The 22,488-nt window shown below is 39.9% G+C and overlaps 1 protein-coding gene across 1 annotated transcript in view; it reads left to right on the top strand.

Moving 5' to 3' along the window:
• ccdc73 (coiled-coil domain containing 73) overlaps nucleotides 1-22,433 on the top strand; it is a 46,297-nt gene extending 23,864 nt beyond the window's left edge. The window contains exon 21 of the mRNA XM_071506119.1: nucleotides 20,727-22,433. Coding sequence (XP_071362220.1) covers nucleotides 20,727-20,783 — 57 coding nt within the window. The 3' untranslated portion in view covers nucleotides 20,784-22,433. The remainder of the gene's footprint in view (nucleotides 1-20,726) is intronic.
• Nucleotides 22,434-22,488: the final 55 nt, after the last annotated feature.

Below are 22,488 nucleotides of genomic sequence, written 5' to 3'. Positions count from 1 at the left end.
TTTGTGGGGTTAAGGTGCTAAGATGCTACCATATCATAGTTTAGGGTAACATTATCAGCACTGTCCTGTTCTAGCTGTTGCTGTACCAATGTTAATTTGCTCTAACAAAGCCCTGTTTTGTTTCTTACTACAGAAAAGCATACTTGGTCAGCAGCACAGGTCAGGTTTATACTTCATATCTTTAAACTTGTTGAACTCATACAAGAGAAAAGGATGAACCATTGGGTTTGGTAAATGCATTTTTTATACTGTGCAATATGTTTTTTTTTATGTATGTAGACATCACATGAAAATTTAAGATTATTTTGTCTAAACAAATCAGTTTGAATCATTAAGTCGTCTGCTGGAGTTTTCAACTAAGCAGCGGTACATTGGTTATTGTCCTTAGCAGCCACAACAGCGGGGCTGGTATAGTTTTCACCTTGTGTGTCTGTGTGTCTATCGTCATGGCAAAATGTGGTCCTGGAGACAGAGGCAAAGAAAACTTTGGCAGGTGTTTATATGTCTTTATCATTGTGATAGCGACACAACTGTGAAAGATACAGTCACGAAACTTCACAGGTGTGTAGTTGAGATCAAGATAAAGGCCTTGGTGGCTCTCCTGGTAGAACGCATTACATTAAAGCCTACCACAGCAGCCCAGGGTTCGAATCTGAGCTGCTTCCCTCTCTCCCTCCTCAACTTTCCTGTCTCTCTCTTACTGTAACTATAAATAAAGGCATAAAAAGCCCAAAAAATAATTAAAAATGAAGACAGAGTTTGAAGATGGGTTTGGACTGACCCACATGAATATTGAGGGCACAAGTACACATGGTGCTGTACTCAGTAAACACAACAGTATCAGTGTGTTTTTCTTACTTCTCATTATGCAGACTGCCTAACGCATTCCCCCCTAACCAAATCTGTGAAAGCCTCTCGTCAGCTTTGGGATATGTATTAGTTTATACACATAGTAAATCAGTTAGCTGAACACATCAGTAGAATTTAAAGAGATAAAAAGAAAACAGATACCTAAAATAAAACCTCTCAGTGTTTACTGTTTTTTTTTTCACATGCCATTTCTTATTCTCAGGTTTGAAATATAGTTGTACCGTTTGTCTTCTGTGGTTTCTATCTCTGCACATTTTACTGTGGTGAAACCTCACGACGCTGATAAATAACAGACTTCACCTTTCCTTAGCGGGGCTTAGTATGACTGACTGCACTCCTAGTCTCTCTGAGAGTGTGTCCTCAGCTGTGAATCACTTGTGTTCAACACACATCTGCACTCACAAGCGCACACACTCTCCTCTCGTCTTTCACCCACGTGGAAGGAGCAGAGCAGAGAAGATAATCTCTGAAACGTCGCCCTGCTGTCAAAGGTCAGCAGAGTTGAAAGGTCGCCCTGCGCATCATTTATAGGCTCCTAAATAAGCCCAGACCTCATGCTCCAGCCAGCTCTCCCTTTTTAAGCAGTTATCAGATCCTACAAGTTATGAATTATCTTCCCGATGTAATGCACGTCTGCGCATTGAGCGATCAGAGAAATACTGCACCAGAAAGAGAGCATTGTGGGAAGAAGAGATGTAGGAGGGAGGGAAAAAAATAGAGCAAAAAAAGAAAAGAAAATACGAGATAAAGACAATGGTAGTTAAAGTGGGGATTAGGTCTATCTATTCTCTGCTGTGTAGTATTTTTCTATTGATAAAATAATTTCCCTTCATCTTTAAGGCATCAATGTGGCATCAATCACAAACAAAGCAATTTTCTTTGGTAACTAAAAATTAAGAGGTCACATTAAATGGATGATGGATGTGAATGGGTGTGCCCACACTCATTTTACTACCACTGATCTTCCAGTTCTTGAGTTTTCAACATCTGTGTGACAGACTGAACTTTGCTCACTGGACAGATTAATAGCAAAATATTAGAAATGCAACAGCGGTTTCATTGCACCACCAGCACTAGATATAAAATAGAAATTTACACTGAAAATCAAAGTGCCATTGAATGATGGAATATAGATGCCTGTAAAAAGACATTTTCTGGTCATCCGATTTAAAAGAATTCAATTATATTAGATTTAAAAGAATTCAATTATAGTAGTTCATGTGTTAGCCACAAAAGTGTTGATGGTTTCACTTAAAATGTGTCAACAATAGAGCAAACACAAATCCTATACATGTCCCTACATATGAGGACGTGCTGTCGACAACTGACAGTAAGTTGTTTTTTGGACATGACTGCGGCACCAAATGTGGCAGCGCGGCTCACGTCTTCAAAGGTCAGATGTCAATGTGTTGACAGTTCATTTATAGCACCTGCACACTGTTACTGTTACTCACCTGTACTTTCTTTATACTGACATTTACAGGGTAAAATTCATGAGTTGAATTGAAGTCCTCACTAGACTTAGTCGCTCTATAATAATGTCACAGACCGCTGCAGCTACTAGAGGACTTTGTCACTTAAATATAATGATATGTTGTTTTGGATCATGCTGAAAGGGCTGATGCTGTCGAACATGAGTACAACAGCACGTTGATCTGTTAGCATAAAAGAAGTGGAAGGTAAAAGGTAGAACAATTTCTGATGTGCTTATTCTTACCATTAAAGTCACCCAAGTTATTGGCATGAAGAAGTTTTTGAAAAAAGTGCCACTTTGTATATCAACTAACAGTAAAAACACTGTTTAAGATAGTGGCTACCAGTTGTCTTAGTGTTATCTCAACTGCGGTTCAACAACAAGAATCTGTCTTCACCTAAATGGACAATCACACCATTTACTGGGCCGTCACTGGTCTTAGCTTTTGCGGATTTCCTAGGATTTCTCCTAAAATAATCAATAAAATCAAAGGTGCTGAATAAAGCTGAGCCACTGATGGAATTTTGAGAGGCAGCAAAGCATGTTATCACCTTAACCATTTTAGTTTTCACACTAAAATTATGGTAAAGTAAGTAACAAAAAAAGATTTAGGCTACGCCTTTTAGCAAAATGTCTGAAAGGGCTCTGGGACCTTTAGTAATGTGAATACAGTAATGGTCTGTGTGAAGGACGTCTTAAAGCAGAGAACGGATAAGGAGAAGAGAGTAAAAGATAGGACGAAGTCGGTTCTGTGATACTTTGGCTGCGACTGAATTATCCTCCTCGGAGGACCACCGTGGCAGCACACATACGTTTCTGATTTCCTGGGAAGGCTTTAACTTCTTATGGGTACATGGTCCTCCCACGGACCAACACTGTCACTGATGCCTATATATCTACTGGAATGTGTGTGTGTGTGTGTGTGTGTATGAGGTGGTCTCTGCACATGCACTCCACTCCAGAGGATGAAGCCATTTTGTTATTGATGGAGCAGGGGCCTAAATCTTGGGTCTGGGTCACACAGACATAGACGCACGCACACATTTGCACACACTTAGACTCTGGGAGGTGTTGGTGTGTGAGCCCCTCCCTCGGTGGGTTGCTCACAGTCGGTATGATGGAGAGCTCTTTCTCACTCCAGGGGATCCTATAAACCTGTCACAAGCATTATCTTTGTCTCCCTCTCTCTCTCGCTGTCTCTCTGCCTCTCTCTCTCTCTCTCTGCTTTTCCTCATCTTGTCTCTAGATGCCAGTTCTGCATTATTGAGTTAATGTTACTTTCCGAATATTTTAACACAGTAAAAAACCTCACATTAGATCAGGACTCTTTCTTTCTCAGTCTCACACATGCACGCGAGCACGCCCTTTAAATCACAGACCCAGAGCGACCTGCCAAGCCCCATTATGCTACAAATGTATTTAGTTACTGGCTTTGAAAGAAAGAGATTAGAGGCCTTTTGCTGAATAACAACACTGTTGTGTACTTCTTGTTTTAACACTGAAGCATAGCTCGAACTCAAAGATAACAGCTGCTTTGTTTGACCTTAGATTTTGTTTCAAATAGATGAGACATGTGAGGCTAAAAAAAATAAACAGTGTCATGTAACATGTGAAATGTGCCTAGTCCTGACTTTTAACAGTGCAAATTGAGCATAGGGATATTATGAAACAGGCCCATTAATAACTGTGAGCGTGAAGGCAAAAGGTGAACCTATTTAAAGCCTGTGAAGTCCTCTCACAGAGGTCTAATCTGAGCTGGATCTTATTTAAATGTAGTGATGCCAATAAAGGAGGGTGTTATATGTGTGTGTATCTGAAAGGCCATTTCCCAAGTTTAAGAGAGAGTGCCAGAAAAATATCTAGCATTCAGTTTGTTACCAGCTAAATCATAGTTTCCATGACTGGATAGCGAAGGTGCACCTGGTGTCTCACGCTAAAAGTAGCTCATATGTAAAGAGATTACTGTGTCTTTTTATTTTGTATCTCCCTTAGACCAGGGTTCCCAAACACTTCTCGCACCACAGACCGCCTTAACACAGATTTCATGTACTGCTGATGACAGACACTGGAAACGACTGTGGATTGTCAGATCATGTAAACTGATGAGCTAGTTTAATTAAAAATATATTCTATAGAGCTGTACTAAGTTCAAAATATTCATAGGGAAAATTGCTTATTATGTCTTTGCCTTTATGATGACAGCAACAGTGATTGAGAGAGAGAAAGTTAGGAGAGAGAGAGAGGGGGGATGACATGCAGCAAAGGCTCCAGGCTGCAGTGAGGACTGAGCCTTAATGGTTCGCGCTCTACCAGGTGAGCCTCTAATGCAGAGTAGTTATAAATACGTTGACACACCAAATTAAATTGTGCGATTCCAGCATGGAGGTGAAATTAATCTGCATAAATAGCGAACCTTCGGTCAACCCTTCTGATGAGGTTTACCTGCTTTACAAATTTACAAATGTCCTCACTGTGGGGCTAATAAAGGTATATCTTATCTTATTTACCTTTCACTGTTCTTCACCCTCCTTTGTCTGAGTAAAAATCCACATTCCGCAGAAGAGGAATGTTCTGCAGAAAGTTATGAGACAGGAGTCAATGGGGCGAATGCATCTTTTGAATAAACTCTGTGATCTTATTGTCCCGTTTGAAACCAAGCTAAGCTAATGAGCTAAGTTTATTTTGTATCGTTTTATGCACATAACTACATTGATTGTGTGTTGGGCTCTGAACACTTCCAAAACACAGGAGACCTCAAACTCATTATTGTGTCTGAACGGATTCTGTGTGGACACACATGGACCCCCGCAGCTATTGCTGCTCTGCTAATGATACGCCTCTTTTTTAGACGTGATGTTTGGGACACGGGTGCTCGATGTTATTATAACCAGATTATGTAAGTGGCTGTTCTCTTCTCCTCACAAGAAGTTCAAACCACATTCACTTTCTCCATTTCAATGCTGCATGTTGAGAGGAGCAGGCAGGAGGGCGGAGAGTGATGGAGATCATGATTAAAAATGGACAAGTAATCCCACTGACTGGCCCATTAACCACTCAGATACATCTCAGGTCTGTTTGTTTTGACAGCAAAGCCGCCACGACACAGATGAATGTCTTTCTCTGTTATGATTCCATTAGCAGAGCCAGTGTCATTTTCCTACTCTCTACGGCTCAGGGCCTCTGTGGTTTTCCAGGGACTGGTCTGCCCAGAGACCCGCTGCCCTCTACCCAGAGAGGGGCTTCCCTGTGAGGGGACACGTCTGGATGACCCCCTGGTATGCTGGAGAAGCAAGACCCAGGAGATAAAGAGTGAATAAAAGGGCAAAACAAATACAACTAAAATGGAAATTTTACGATCTCACCAGAGGGTAATATTTTCTTTTTCCTTACTTGCCACAGTTTCAGTTACAACAAGGTCAGAGATATAAATATAAAGATGACAGAGAAGTAGGCCCAATGAGACAATGTTGAAATTCCCTCTGCGTACGTGACAGTCGAATACTGACCAAGCACTGGTCTTGTGATTGCAATCTAGACTCTCCTGACTTGGTCTCACACTGGAAGTACAGTTGCTTAAGTGGGAAAACAAGTGATACTGAGTGGGATACAAATAATAGATAATTAGCCAGTGGTCTGGCTCGACCCAAACACATGTAGAAAGTGACTTATTGCGTCATTCAGAGCTTCACAAACGCAGTATTTTTAAAAGTGGTCATAGTCCAGCAGCATCGGGTTACAGTTTTCATCAACGCTTTTGTTGATCTACATCTTAGATTTCGCCTATGGTGTCCAAAGTCGAGCTCCAAGTTAAAACCAACAAGTTCTGAGTGAACCCTGAAAAGGAGAGCAAAAACTCCCAAATCAAGACCAGCAAGTACCAAGATAAATCCCAAGACTGAGTCCAAGGCCTACACTTTGTGACTCATGTCCTAATTAAGTCATTAGGACATTTCATTAATTTAAAACTATCTCAAATTTTTAAACAGTGTAATTTAACCATTCCAAATCAAAAGGCTTAAGTCCAAATAAAAGACGTCATTTGTGTTAAAATTAAAACAGAATTGCAAGTCAAGTCTAAAGTTATAGTGAAGACCCATGGTATAACTTGGTGGTTATGAACAGCTGGTATCTTAGAAAAAGAAAACAGTTTTTAGTGATAAACATCCAAAAATGAAACCTTCACTTGGAAAATGGTTAAGTTATGATGTGAATGATTACTGAGGGTGCCGAAGTCATTTTTCACTTCATTGTTGCTTTTAAATAGTTTGACCTCTGACTCATACTGTGGGTTGTTATGGTTGCATATTTCCCACCCCAACACCGCATATTTAACAAAGGGGAGCCACGACAGTAGTTAAACCAGTTATTACAAACCTGCTCTCTAGCCACAACAGAGTATGGGGTCACAATGCTGACCAAATACTACAGTAGTTCTGCTTCATTTAAATTCCAGCCAACGGCACAATCTAATGAAGAAGACCAGTTTGTACTCTGAGCCTGTTGCACGGTCTTTGTGCGCCAAACAATGTTTTTGTTGCAGAAATCTAAGTTGCAGAGCTCATAAATTTCCCTACAGGTTGTGTTTTAGTGTTTTAAAGCCAAGGTTCATTTTCCCATTTTGAGGCTTAACATTCACATTCTGTTGACCAGTAATTTTTAGAAACGTCTCCAGTGGCTGATTTACTGATACACAGAGGTCAGTGCTTTGATTTACTCACTTCCTGTAGTGCCTGTCTGTTATTTGTTCTTGTGTTTTTTCCTCTCTTAATGGTTTTTCATAACTGATAAACATTTTTCGTTATCTGATTGATAACCGTGCATTTGTGTTATTTCAGCTAATTTATTATTTATCTAATAATAGCCTTCATTAAATTGCAGGTCAAAAGTTTTCTTGAATACCTTTTGATAACTAATTGATAAAATGATGGATACAGTGTTTTTGCTTTGAAATAACTATTTGGAGGGAGGCATTGATGAGAATCGATGGTAATCTGTTAGCTGTTGGCTGATGGCATTCAGTACAGCCCTTAATGACCTGTCAGATGGCGGAAAAAATGAGGTCAAAGGTGATCAGATTCAGAGCAGCGCAGTTCCTGCCCACTGCCACTGTGGTCATCTCTCTGTATGTCTCTGATAAAGACGAGCCGTGTTTGTTTTTCATGCGCTGCTTCATGTCGGAAGTGGAGTCAGGCCGTCCTCCAAGAGCAACATCAGGACTAGAAATAGAAGGTTGAGATGTGCAAGCAAGTTCTGATGGAAAGAAAACAAATAGAAGATAGAGATGTTAAGAGAACTGCAAGAAATAGAACAGTCTCCTCCTGCGCTGTGTGGGCTCTTATTTGAGCTCAGTTAAAGTCTAGAGGAAAAAACATGTTCAAACGTCACATCATCAGAGCTTTGTCACAGCCAGAGAGGCTTTCAGACTACGAAGAACCAAACCTCAGTGTTAAAATAATCTATTCTTGTACTTGACGACTAAACACATAGCCCGCCATCATCATTCCTTGTCAGCCCATTTGTTATTAAAGTGCTGGAATGTGTCTGGTACTTCATCATGCCAGCGGTCACTCTGCAGCAGGAGGTCGCATGACTGAGATACGTCCTCGCCCCCCCCAACACCTTTTTAACACACACAGGCTACAACAGAAAGACAGTTACACACACAAACACACACACACACACACACACACACACTTCCATCCAGTGACCAAGAGACACATTAAATGAAATGTGTTGGAGCGAGTGGTTAGGGCGCATACCCCGTGAGTGCATATGCTTTGTCTGGCAGGGCACCATGGGTGTCAAGTCATTTTACACACAAATCTACCTGGAATAAATAGTATGAGGTAATATTGGATTAAATATATGGCCACTCTTATTTGTCTCTTCTTAGACTTTGAACATTAAGTGAAGAAACGAGACTAAAGGCCAGTCCACACACAAAGCGTCTATAATTCTACTCTATCAAATGTATGAGTCCACACTGACCATGGGAAACCCCCCAAATTTTTTAAACTCCCAACCTGTGTTTTTTTTTTTTTTTCCCTCTGGCATGCTTAGTGAAGCGTAATCTCCTGTGAGCTCTCTGGTTTTCACTTTTATCTCAGGCACCTCTGGTTCCAGAAGTAAAAGTCCCGATCATTTCCCCACAGACGATGTTACCTGACTCAGAGCCGGAGCTCTTCTCTGGCTTGGATCAGCATGAAACTCTCTCAGTTGATTCATCAGCGCAAAAGCTTCGCATCTGTGTAATATCTGGTTCTTTTGATAAAAAGCCAAGCAACAAGTGTGTGTACATAAAAACATTGAGATAGAAGATATCTACAGCCCCCAAGATACATTTTGGCAGCATCCCTCCAATCACACAGCTTAAAATTCTGGTATGAGGCGACCTTAGGACCAAATAGTTAGAGCTCGTATCAAATGGGCTGATTGCTCTGAGCAGCGAGCTCCTGGTCTGGATTGTTTGCTGCATGTCATTCCCCCTTTCTGTCTCTGCACTTCCTGTCTGTGTCTAACTTCTCTAACAAATAAAGGCATAAAATAGCCAAGCTAAAGATTCTGCCTATGAGAAAACTGACAATATAATTTACTTAAATCAATTCACTTTTAGATCCTGAGGTAATTTTGGATTCATTCTGAGTTTTCTTAACTTAACTGCAAGGAGGAAGCATTTCGAATTCAGCACTGCTCTGATTCAGATAAGAGCAACTTCACCTGGGCTTATGGGTAATGTAGTGTTTAGATCTGTCTGCCATGGCAAAATGACAGACAAAGTATGATTTCTCAGAAATGAAAATGGCATGATTAAATAACATAAACTTATGGAAAGCTACATCATCTGTAAGAGTCACGTGTCCATGTGAAGGAACACAGAGGACATCGCTTAAAGATGATTTTACAAATAGGCAGAAAAGATTTGAAATTGTCGTTGTAAAGAATATATATAAAATAAAAATGCACCTTAAACCTGAGAATAGGGTTTAACCTGAAAATTTGACTGAGCTGGTGATAAATAGACATGAACAGTGATCATGGCAGTATGTGTAATGCACCACACAATAATGGGTTAGATGCTTGTAACCTGGCAGTTGTTTAGATCAACCAGGATAATTGACATAGTATAAATTTTGTTTAAAAAAAAATAAAAGGAAGGGGCAAGGTTCAGTTGGTTTACGAGATGAAACCTTTTCTTCCAGTGTAGCCCTGCTTTTACGTGATGACGAGCCAGGGATGTTGTTTTTTTTGCGGTTTTTGTGAAGTACTTTCAATTGACCAGCCGATGAACCCGACACACTCACACAGACACAGACACACAGACACAGTCCTTCCTCCGGCTGATATCTGTTTCAGTGTTCCTCTCAGTTTTCTTGCCAGACGTTTCATTGCCAGCAGCAGGGTCATCTGTTTTGCTCTGACTCCCTGTTAGCTACTTTATTGTTTGCTGGTTGGCTGACTGACTCTGGCTCATTATGAGCAGGTGACAAGGACAAGATGAAGATGGAGGGCAGCGTTAGATCAGTGGAGCCTGAGAGTCAAGTACTTAGTCCACTGTGATAGGGTGTTTTTTTTTTTTGCTTTCTACACAGCACATACTTTGCACATTTGTGTGTTTATTTGCAGGAGATATATTCTACTACCGTGGCCCTGAGAGCTCAATGCACTGCAACTTAAGAAAACACATGCAAATACACAAAACAATTACAATTTAGAAAATAGCTTCATCAATTTGACAAGACGTGCTGCAAATACTCACAACACAACAGAAGTGTTTCCAGGGGAAACAAAAAAGTGATGAACCTGGCTGAGAGACATGTTTTGTTACTTCTCCCTGTCTCTCTTGTTTTTAAAGGATAAATCAGATTTATTACAACTGAGTTCTGCTTTTCATAGTCTTGACTCATCATTTCTATCAATAGTAAAAACACTCTACTCCACTATTTTATTTAATAGACAGTGTTATATATTGCCAGATGACATTTTCACCTCCATACATCAGTAAATAGCATCATCATATTGTAAATTACAAGGAGTGTATTACTGTTACTATGTCATTATTTTATGAATGTCATTGTTATTGATTCTTCTTATTAATCTTTCTATTTATGATCTAATTGTTGTTTTTTTTAAATAATTTTTTAAAATATGTAATTACTTTCTGTTTAAAATGGTGGTTGTTGGCATCATAATAACCATTAACTGAACTATTCACCTATTTATTTTTCACTATATCATGACTCTGAGGCCCAAAGAGCGTCTTATTTCCGGTTAGTATCCGTGTTTTTGTGAATCAGCGGTTCCTATGACGCCTGCACAGCCTGTAGCACAACATCTAAACAGCCTCAGCAGCACCATCCATCAACAGCCAGTCATCAGATCCTGTCTGGACCGGGTTACTTTCACTGTTCACACTTTGTTGCATGTATCGCTCGTGATTCTGAGCCTCAGTGCTTACAAGACCCTGACACGGTGGCATGAATTAGAGCTTTCTTTCTTCCTTGTAGCCTATTTGAAGTACTCTAAGGCATATAAATAACTGTCTGTTATGCCACTACTACTGTATGTTGTGCCTTTATTATAGCTCAGCGGACACTGACAGGAAAGGGGGAAGAGAGAGGGGAATGACATGCAGGACAGAGTTGGACCGGTCGGGAGTCGAGCCGGTGACTGCCTGCTAAGAGCGTCCTGCGCTTACATGGTACGCGCCCTAACCACTCAACTACTGGGCCGTCCCGCTCCTCCTATTTATAACCTTTGTTTTACCAGTAGACTGTCCTTATCAGACAAGAGTGAATTCTGTTTTTCTGTGTTTACATGAAGTTGGTCTTGTATTTTTTTCCATCCCAATGTCTGCACTTCCTCTGAACATGATCTGTGTAAAGGCCAGAAAGTACCTACATGTCCCCCCATGGTTTAAGGCTTTAATAAATGTTATCGAGGATATTCATAGTACACAAGGTTAAAAAATGACGCAAGTTACATGAGGATAAGGTCTCTACATTCTTGGTTTAATTGATGGATGGTGCAATGATGACAACAGGCCGTAGTTAACCAAATATTTTACAAGAGACTGATGAATCACTAGTTCTTTTCAGGATGTTTTAGCATCAGACTATTTCAAGTGTCTGGTGAGTTAAATCAAAGGGATCTCAAGTGGGTCAAATGTTTGGATCTATTTTCAGATGCATATTAACTCATGTCTGCAGTTTCAGATTGTGTCAGGTGGATTTGGATGGATATTAAGGAGAGTCCAGTGATTTGTGACTCCAGTATTCAACTCTGAAAATATATATACATACTGATTTGGAAGTTTTTCCTTCAGCCGTCCGCTCAGAGACAGAGATAGTATCTTTGAAGAATTGTCTGCAACAGCCAGAACATAACTTACTTCACACAGCCAGCTGAAGCTGAAGCAAGCCAAACTGTGTGTGTGTGTGTGTGTGTGTGTCTGTATATTTCTACCTCTCCCTCTGTCCTCTCTTTCACATCTGCCTCCACAAAAACTTCTGTAAAATCTGCTGATATGTTCTTGGAAATCAACACTTCCACAAGCACACAGGAAATTTCTCTCATGTGTGTTAACACTTATTTATTGTTGTCCTTTTTTGGAGGATATTCATTATTTTATTACGCTGGCTACAATGATTTTCATAAAAAAAAAAAAAAATAGGATATCTGCCATCTGACAGACAAAAACACATCAAAGTGATGGTTATTTGACGTGGGGCTGTGTGGGGTACTTATCGATGGTGTATCACCTGCAGTAGATTCAGATCAGCTGCAAGTTTAGAGAAGCAATCCGGAGCACCGGCACAGAAGAGGTTAAATGTGAAAAAAAAATGTGAAAAAAAAACCTAATATTAGTTTAAGTGTACGCTTTACTTTGAATATTTTCACTGCTTTATCTTGCCGTCCAAATAGCAGCGCGTACGCTAGATGCGGTAGTTCAACGGTTCCCAAACTGTAGTTCCAAAGTAAAAAAGTCTGTTTGACGGAGAAATAAAGCGGCGAAAATGTTAAAAATATAAAATACACCTAGACATTTTTTTTTTTTTTTACTGTGGGCATGTTTTAAGTGGCTAAAACACCATTTCCACAGTAGCTCATTGCTTAGCTTCTTCTGCCGATACTTCCGGTTGTTTCTCTAAACTGGGAGAGTGCTGACCCAAATCTACTGCAGGTAATACACAGTACCTCAACCCAACCCCACCTCAAATACCCGAACTATCACTTTAAAGTATCATTTTAAAAGTGACTAATAACAGACTGGACAAATTACAGTTAAGTTAGTGGATCAGTGGATCAAGCTGTGTAATGTGAATGGAGTCACTTGAGCTAATTGAGCTAACTAGCTTTCGACACGTCTCAGTGAGAAACTGTGTAAAAAATCAAATTAATCATGGCTAAGGTTTTCATTCCTAGCATAATGGGACACTTTAATTAAACACCTGAGCTTTTCTTACTTTGACATGTCAAAAATGTCTGCTGTGAAAAAGGCAGAGAGCATCAGTTGTTTCTGTCTGAGTTGGTGGAAACTGAAAAAGAAATAAAAAGGAGAAGTTTAATGAATGCTAATGTCGCTAATGTTACTCTGTGTCTTTAAGTATGCAGTTAATGCTGCTGTAAGTATGAAGCCAGAGATTGTGAACACAGATTTCAGTGCTTTTTCACATCTGCACCACATCAGACCAGTAGACCTGTCAAATCTGAACTAGATTGCAGTGAAATTTTCCTTTTTGTGTTTTCACAAAGAGAATTAAGGTTTCACAAATCCACAAACCAGACTAAGATAAAAGAGACTGAATATCCGGCTTACTTTGGCGAGGTGGCCAGAAGCACGACTCCAAATGAATACTGCCACTTGCTAATGTTAATCTGTAGCTGCTTGATGTGTAAATAAGCAACAGTTTTCCAACAGGTTTGCCATACAAACCTGAAAGTTGATGATATGTCTACATGTCAGTTTTGGAGGCTGAATAAGTTCTATTTATCTACATTATTGTTTTTAGCTTTTCACAAATATCATCATATGTAGCATTGTTTTTTTATTATTATTGTAGCTTCAGGTGTGATTTCAATTCATTTAACTTGTCCCAACCTTTTCCAACTCATTGCCCACTTGAAAATCTCAAAAATGTTGGTGGCCTACATCCAACCCCACAACAACACAAGTATACGATGTGGTCCGGTGGCAAAGTCAGCTGGTGAAAACTTAAAAGTTCCTATCCTATCATTGGCTTATCACAGTGATAAGCTTTAATGAAAGGAGTTTTAAATGACTTAAATGCTGTTAAAGTTCACTTGGTTTTAAGACAAACTAAGTGAACTTTTACTTTTAGTTTTTATAATAACATTATTTCACCAGAACTGTACTGTTGGCCCTGCATGGCCCACCAGTGGGCCCTCGCCCACAGGTTGGGAACCACTGTATTAATGATTCAACCCACTAGATTCCAGCAGGCAAGAGTTATTTCAAGCCATCAGTCTTTTCCTTTGTATATTTATATTTATGCAAGTGTGTGTGTTTAAAGTTGATTCCAGATTGTCAGAATACCAGTGTGTATTAATAACTGATGAATCAGCTGGTAGTACCACTCTCTCAATCTCTTTCTCTCTTGGATCCAGTCTCATAACCACTGACTAGGGCCAAGCCCTAAGTGCTCCCTTTTATATTACTTGCAAGGTGGCCAATGTTTACTCAAACATCTTTAGAGAGATAGAGAGTCCATTTGAGTCCAGGTCAGTCCAGTTCACCACCTGTGTTTGCAGGGAGCGTCTCTATCTTCTGTGGGTTGTAAATTTGAGACCAGGATTGACCAACAAAAACATTATTCAGAGGTTGAAGGTCATGGCAGCTGGACAGAGCTCACCCACAACCATTAATTATCATTGTCAGTGAGAAAAATGCCTTAAAGTTTATAAAAGCTAAAGAAGTTCCTTTTTCTTTTTCTTTCTTTTCTTTTCTTTTCTTTTTTTTTTTTTTTACATTAAACCTCAGTTTTCTGCCCATCTCTTAAAATGACCTGGTTTCTCTTTGTGACCAGTGCATAACCTCTCCTCATCCCCACCTTCTCTATCTCTAATCAGTGAGTCATCAAAACCTAGGGAGTGTTTCAATGGAAATGTGAGCCAACTTTAACATGCAAAATGTCCAACCGCCTTTTAAAAATTGTTTCTGATTCAGTTTCGTAACACCGGTAGCTCATCTTTCTTCCTAATCCTTCCTCCCTCCTGAAACCACTTTTGGGACACTTTGTAAAGTTTTCTTCTCGTTCCTGAGTTAAAACATAAAACACAAGATGAGCGTTTTCACATTTGTTGGACTCTCTGATATGTTGCTTCCTGCAGTATTCTTCTGTCTTCTGATATCCAAATGCTAACCTTACAATGGCACTGAATGTGTCTTTAAGAGACGAGCACTTTCTCTCCACTGGTCATCTCAAAGTCGACTATGCAAAACCAGAAGTATTAGCTCAAGGAAGAGAGCATAAATTATTAGACCAAGAGGAAATTCTGTCCATCCCTCATACTATCACTTGTTGTCTCTGTCAGCTTTAAAAAAAAAATAATAAATTGTCATATATTAATATGTTTGTTAAAAAAATGGCAAATCTTTAAGGAAGTTTGGTCAAAACTAAATAATACAGAAAAAATTATCTCTTTGTTGATATATCATTTTCCAGCCGTATGTAGATCCTCCTTCCTCCTTCATATCAGTAAATAGCTCAGACGGGAGGATCCAGGATGGACACACACACACACACACACACACACAGCTTGTCTGTAGGAGAGCAGGGAGGAACCATGCAAATCCTGACTGATCCAGACACAACCTGCTGAAACAAAAGAGGGCTTCACACACCCATAATATAAATTGTGGCACAAAATACACCTGACTGAACAGAAAAATACGCACATAAAGAAGATGCATGTCTGCACACACACAAAACCAATTTAAGACACTGTACATCCGAATTAAAAGGAATATCAAGGCGAGCATCAATGCATCTTATAACATATGCAGGATTAAAATTTATCATTTAAAAATATGTGCACAAATACATTTCAAGTATGGTAAGTTAACATGTATTTTAAAGACATACAGTGTTTCAAAGGTGATCTGAAGCACTATTATGCATGCTTTGGGTTTATAAGACTTAATGCTATTTTTACAATAGAAATATTTTAAAATTAGGCCATGTTTAAGAAATCTCTGCTTCAGTTTAGGTGTGTGGAATTTAAAGAGAGAAAGGGGAAGAAAGAAGCAGAAGAGGCTCAGTGACAGTCATGCAGTCCATAATTTAAAGAAGCTCCACCTTAACATGAGTCTGCTGAATATGGAAAAACAAAATATGTCCCGGGTCACTGGGATCTCTGTGTTTCTAGAGAAAGCACTGGGAGTAAGGTAGATGGGTTTTCATTTGAAGATCATTTGTTGTTTGTAGAGCAGGAATGCGTTCCATTGGCCATGGGGGCCATCAATCTTTGAACTAGATTGGTCGAGTGGTCAGATGCCTGAGCGCTCCTCTGGGATAAGAGGCACCCCGTGTGTGATTGTCTTTTTTATGTACTTATCTGTGTTCCTGAGTAAAAAAATAAGAAAAGGCCAAGGGGGGAGAGGAGCAGTAGACTGCCTTTATTTTGTCCCTGTGGCTGTCCACCTTGGTGCTGCTGGCTTATTTCACCTCAGGTCCTATCAGAGATCACAGGGCTTATCATGATGGATCAGTGTACATTTATCAGCAAAACACAGAGCAAAAGACACAGTTGTGTCTTTGTGTCCAACAGTCAACCCCACTGAAAGTGAAAGAAGTGTGAGATTGTGAGGCCATGATTTGCTACAGCCAGGGTACAAGCTGATCTGTTAATTCAGGATGGAGTCCTTGGATTTGAAGTTTACCAAAAATATGTACATTATTACAAAGGTTTTGGTTGACCCCCCCTTCCCTCTCATAATTTTCTTTTGACAAGTTGCGTAATAAATCTTGTTATTGTCAAGCTGTACTTCGTCTGCTTGTCTGCTCAGCTGCGGTGGCTGAAAGAAGACCTTTTTCACAGCAGGCGCTTTGACTTGTTGTAGCAGTAAATACACAGATGAAGTACCTCAGTGAGCCGTGCCAGCGAGCCAAAATACACAATATCACAGTGCTGGATGTGGTTCAGCTGAACGGCATGCAGCCATTTTAGTTGATAATGCAAGGTATCCAGTTCATCCTCAGTTTATGTTGTGGTCAGATTAAAGTCACAGCTTGGTATCCCTTTCATCCAACTAGGAAAAGTAAAGTAAAATAAAATGGCCCATTTGAATTGAAGCAGGAGGATGAAGCTTTTCCAAAGCTCATGTTCTTGGCGTGACGACAAATCAACATGGCTGCCAAGTCAAACTCTGAGCAGGTGTTACTTTTAGAAGACTGTGTGTATTTTAAAACACTTTTTACTTTTTAAAGCAGCACTTATTATTATCATCTTTTGCCACTTGGAGGCAACGCAACAAGCTGATGACACAACACTGACGTATCATCACTTATGAATCATAAAGTCGTTGTGGTTAACATGTTAGCAAAGTGTGACCTTTTTGGAAACCCAAGACTCGGAGCAGTGGGTGGATTCATCTGGAGCTGTGTTTCTTTCTACCTGACAAAGTCCAGTGTTCAGTGTCTTTTTTAGCTCTGGTTTCATCACTGTGTTCATCTGCTAGGTGCTAACTTTGTCTGTCTGCTGTTTGTAGCTGTGCAGATAGCATACAGTGGGTTCATCACAGCTTTTTCTTGGTTGTGCAGCCTCCAGCAGTTGGGGACCAAGTGCAGGATGGGTTTGCCCGCTTTGAAGAGGTGTTTCATCCTGTATTTTCAGATTTCTTGGTCTGTTATTTTGGCATCTAGTTTGACTTGTGGCTTCAGCATTTCTGTTAGGATGTCTTCTGCATTTTGTATTCTCTCCTTGGCCTCCACCAGTCTGGTGTTTGCCTTCACTTTTCTGCCTTAATATCCCTGAGTTGCTCCTTGTTATCCTGGCCCTCAGCTCCCGTAGGATCAGCAGACTCTTCGTGAGGCATTTGCTAGCCATGTTGCTAACGTTAGCTGCTGAGGGGCTTCAAAGTTGTGCAGTTCTTCTTTGTGTAATTGTGGTTGCTGTGTGCTTTTCTTGCTTTTCAGTCTGGTTTCCATTCCCTCCCCTTTTAATCCGGTTGAGTTAAGTAGAAAGTTTGCACTTTTTTGGGGGGTTTGTAATGAACTAATCAGGAAGGAAGGGGATTTTTGTTACATTTCATACCCCCACCCACTCCCATTCTGTCCACTATCTAATAGATAAGAGAACTGGTGTGAGTGCCAGAGGTGTATGATAATTCTCAGTGGGTTCATAAGCAAACCCCATAATTTTATCCATTGTTCATATAAAAATCAATAAAAATTTAATCAACAATTAAAAGTTTCAGTTGCACATAGAATTGTAAACTTACATAAACTGACTTTATTGCTTGAATCATTGTGTATCATTGTTTTACATTTCAAGGAAATATCAGGTGTTGACTTTGTTTGCTGTGTTAGTCACCACGTCCTCTGAAACACGAAGCTGCAGAACATTTGCTGCGTTTACTTGTACATTTTACATTTCTTTGCGTGTTTGATATGGTAAATTCTGCAGAGAGGAGAGTGGATCAGTCATGTTAGATCACACTTCATTACTGCAGCATCCATTTTATTCCCTCCATGTCGGCCACTGTCTGGCTCTAAAGGAAACAACATAAGTCAAGAGTGTGTGTGTGTGTGTGTGTGTGTGCGCGCGTGTGTGTGTGTGTTTGTGTTATTCTGCCTGTCTGCATGAGTGTTTATGCATATGTGCACATGTCGTCTTATTTCCAGGACTCTTGTTGAAGACTGAACGAAGTAGTTTGACACACTGATTCTTCTCTTCATGACAAGCACTTTTAACACGCGCTCCGACTCCCTCCCTCATCCTCTCCTCCTACTAACCTCTCTCTCTCTCTCTCTCTCTTGCTCCCTCTCTCTCCCTCGTTCCTCATGGAGTTGAAGAGTTGAATCATGGGTCAGCAGTTCTTTGTGCAGAGCCAGACTAGATTTCCAGATGGTGAAGTCACCATCTATCTCTGCTCATCAAGTTAACACAGATACACCCAAACTCACTCATACATGTGCAGAACGTACTCACACATACAGTAAAATGCTGATTGTAGTCTCTTTTAACTGATGCACGAAAATGCACGAAAAGTAAACAACAACACACACAGCTGCTGTCTAGTTATACCTGCCCTGCTTCCTGTGACGTATGGAGCACAGTGCACAAACTAAGACATGTCAGTGGTTCAATTGGTTCCAGGGAAAGAGCATCATGGGAAAAAAAAACACTGAGTGGACACTTCCGTTAAGAGGGGGAAAACCCACTTTAACTGTGATACTTCAGATAGTCCGTGTGTGTTTTTGTGTGTGTTTGTGTCCACCAGTGGCAGTTTGCCAGCGTCTTTGGCTTGCTTAACGTCCATTTATCTCCAGTGGGAAGAACAAACCAGCCTCAGGAAAATACAAATGTGTCCCACAATGAAGACATCATGTTGAGGTTGGGGGACTTGTTTGAGAGGCAAGTTGACTCAATTATGCTGAAGACTGAATGTGTCCAGCTGTTGGACAGTGAAACAGCTGTCTCTGTGGCTTTGTAGACTGTGCTTCCATCTCAGTCAGGTTCCTCTCCATTGAGCTTTTCTTCTGTTTGCATCCAAATGTGATCTGTTTCATAAGATGACAAGGAAATCATTTAGATTCTGTAGATGGTTGTAAAAAAAAGCAAAGTTTGCTGAGAATTGGTGCCTGGTGCAATGTGTATCAGTGTCAGAGTGTGTGTATGTGTAGGTGTGTTTGTTGCCATGGTCACAAGACAGCTGACAAGACCAGGAGCATCAATCAGAAAGAGATAACCTTGAAAAGGCCTACAGTCTTAGATCAGAAGTTGTAGCGCCATTAATGGACAACACACACACACACACACACACACACACACACACATACACATACACATACACATAAACACAAGCACACACAGGGTGACTCTCTGATTTGTATGTATGAGAGGAAAATGTGATCAAGGAACTGAGAGAAGTGAATGGCCAGAAAACAATGATATGATTCTTTTCTGTTTTTTTTCCCCAGTTTGTGCCTCATAACAACACAATAAGTTCTCATTAGACAAAGCAGGTATTAAACCTTAAAGTCAGCCAACTGATTGATTTTAGGTTCTCATCCGCTGGTCAGATAAACACTGATGGACAAGCAATCCAGTCCACCATCCATAGGAATGGCATTAAGAATTAAATAGTGTGTTCATATTTTACTTGTGTGGAGACGTGTGCACATTATTTACTGTGGTGATATGGAAACTAAGGGTGTGGAGGAAAGAGTTGAACAGTTTGTTTTGACGTGACTTCAGCTGCAGTTCCTTTAATAGCCATTAAGTAATGACTTCCAGAAAACTGGAAGCCAAGAAAGTCAAGTCTCCTTCCAAATATCATTGAACTTGAAGAAAATGTTCCTAGAAAAAAGCTCAATGCACTTTTCCATCCAATAGTGTTACACAAATATCACGAGTCAGACACATAAGAGGCTCACTGCGCGTCTGATGTTGGTCTTTAACATTTTGACAATGGTCACTTATTAAGCGGATAATAAGGATTCATGTAAAGCATGTTTGGGGATGCAATTGCCTTGATCGACAGGTCGTTCAGCCAATCACAGTCAGCTCCACTCAGGCAACTCATCCAGATTTGGTTCTGGCTGTGAGGGATGAGTAGTAAACCAAAATCTCAGCTTCAAACTGTCCCCTGACATCACATAGATTACATCATTGTTCGTCCGTCCAAGGAGCTGACTCTCCTCAAGCTGCAGCCGACACACTGCTGTGTCACAATAACCTCAGACACAAATACATCAGACCAGTCACATATACTCAAAACATTTCAGAGAGCACACACTCCACAGCAGGCAGGCTGGTCCTCGGCTGTAGTTTTCGTTTATTTGGATCTTTTTCAACAAACTTTTTCATTTATAGCAATAAAAATGGTTTATTTTCATCTGAGCAGTTTAATGAAGTCTTATTTAATGAATAATGCGTTAAACTGAAATTATTCGATATTTGTATATTTGAAAAGAAGCTGTGTTTGAAAAGTCTGAAGCATGAATCAGCCTAAAATGTCATTTTAAGAAATGAACTGTCAGCTACTTTTGGACACAAGAAAAAGCAAATTATAGCATATTCTGAATTTTTCTTTTGCCAAGACAAGTGGATGTGAGAGTGTAAACAGTGTTGTATGTGTGAATGAGAGTGAAGATGCTTTATCACGGTTGTCCTCCTCTCTCATTTTCTCCCCCTGCAGGGTCACAAACAGGTCTGGAGCCTGTTTCTGGTGGGTCAGCCCCGGACTCTAAAGTGATGAAGCTGGTTCAGCAAATGTAATGGAAGACAGGAGGTCCTTACACAGGGAAGTAGAAGAGTTTCTCTTTTTAATGACGGAGTGGAAAAGGTGTAAGGTCCGTCATAACATTCAGCAGAATTATAGCTATTAAGGACAAAATTAAATGCTGGAAACTGGATATAATTATTAGGCTCTTTAAAAACGTGTAGGCCTCCGTGTTGCAGGAAATCGCTATAAAAAACTGGACGATTATTCTTTACAGAAATTGTTCAAATAAAAGAGTGATTTTCAGTCATCCAGCAGCAGAGTCCGCAGCAAACACACCTGATGCAGAGGAAAAGAGAAGGAGAATCATCCGCGATTTATTTTTGTCATTTTTACGATGATCAGTTGGTACTTTTTTTTTTTTTTTTTTCCATCTCTGTAACATCAGTGGTATTTGCATTAAAGAGCCGGTCAACCGGACAGATTATCTCCCGAACGGATCTTTACTTCTCACCGACACTGTGAACATTTCTCATCGTAACGAACCGCGCCTATAATAATACTAACAACACCAATAATAATAATAATAATAATAATAATAATGATTATAATGTTATAGTAACTACAGGTATTTTTTATGTACAGTTGACAGTAATACAGACCAAATAGATACAGGCCTGTTGTATAAGGGAGTTTTTCCTCCCCCCTGTCGCCAAGCGCTGACTCTTTATGGAAACTGGGGTTTTCTCTATAATAAAGTCAAGTCTCGACCTTACCCTGTACAGTGCCTTGAGATAATGTATATTATGATTTGGCGCTATACAAATAAAATTGAATTAAATTAAAATTAAAATAAAAAAATAAACTTAAACATAAACGATGTTTCCGCTTCCTTGTTTATTTATTTTAAAATGTGTCCTTCCGCGTTTATACCCTCCGCGGGGTCACAACTGCTCGATAGGTCACAACCGTAAATTGTTTTATGGGAATTTTGATATCTCTGGCATTCACTGAATTAAACTGCATAACATCCAAAAATGTGAAAATCAAATGAATTAAATAAATACACAAACAATTAGACCCGCAGGCCCTGGCTGCTCATCCGCGCACGACCAACTATTAATCTGCCGAAAATTAAATTAGACCGTTATCCTTTTTTTTCTTTAACATCAAAATAATAATTAAAATAATTATAGAATCTAATATGGAGTACAGGTTTGAGTTAGTACCCACATGAAATAGGTCCGTTTTTTTTTTTTTTTGTTTGTTTGTTTTTTTTGGTGGAAGATCATTTTATTTCATTTCTCTTAAGGATTCCTGCGCCAGGTCTGTTTCTGTTCACGGTTTAAATACCAGGATTTATTTTCTATTTCCACCAGAAATGGCTGAAAAATAGGTAATGTGATGCTCCCTGATTAAAAATAACAGCAGGCCTGCATTATTATGTAGGCAGAGGCCTATACATATATCTGACTGAACAATAATAAACCCTGACTGAGGAATAACCAGCCTATCAGCCTCTCAGCAATAAAACAGATTTACAGCTCTACAACCTTTCATGATCACTTTTTACCAGATTAGACAAAATATAAGATTATTTTAGTTTCAGTCACTGCAGGCCAGAATTTGTGTGTGTGTGTGTGTGTGTGTGTGTGAGGGCGTACTGTTCACTATACAGTAAATGAATGAAGTCAGAGGGCTCCTGTCCCTCATCACCTCCTGACTCCACCCCCTACCC

This window comes from Trachinotus anak, unplaced genomic scaffold (assembly GCF_046630095.1).
Source record: "Trachinotus anak isolate AG129_WGS33_773 ecotype Australia unplaced genomic scaffold, CSIRO_AGI_Tana_v1 ptg000002l, whole genome shotgun sequence".
NCBI classification, from domain to species: Eukaryota; Metazoa; Chordata; class Actinopteri; order Carangiformes; family Carangidae; genus Trachinotus; species Trachinotus anak.
The sequence above is the reverse complement of the archived record's forward strand: the minus strand, read 5'-3'. Positions and strand labels throughout refer to the sequence as shown.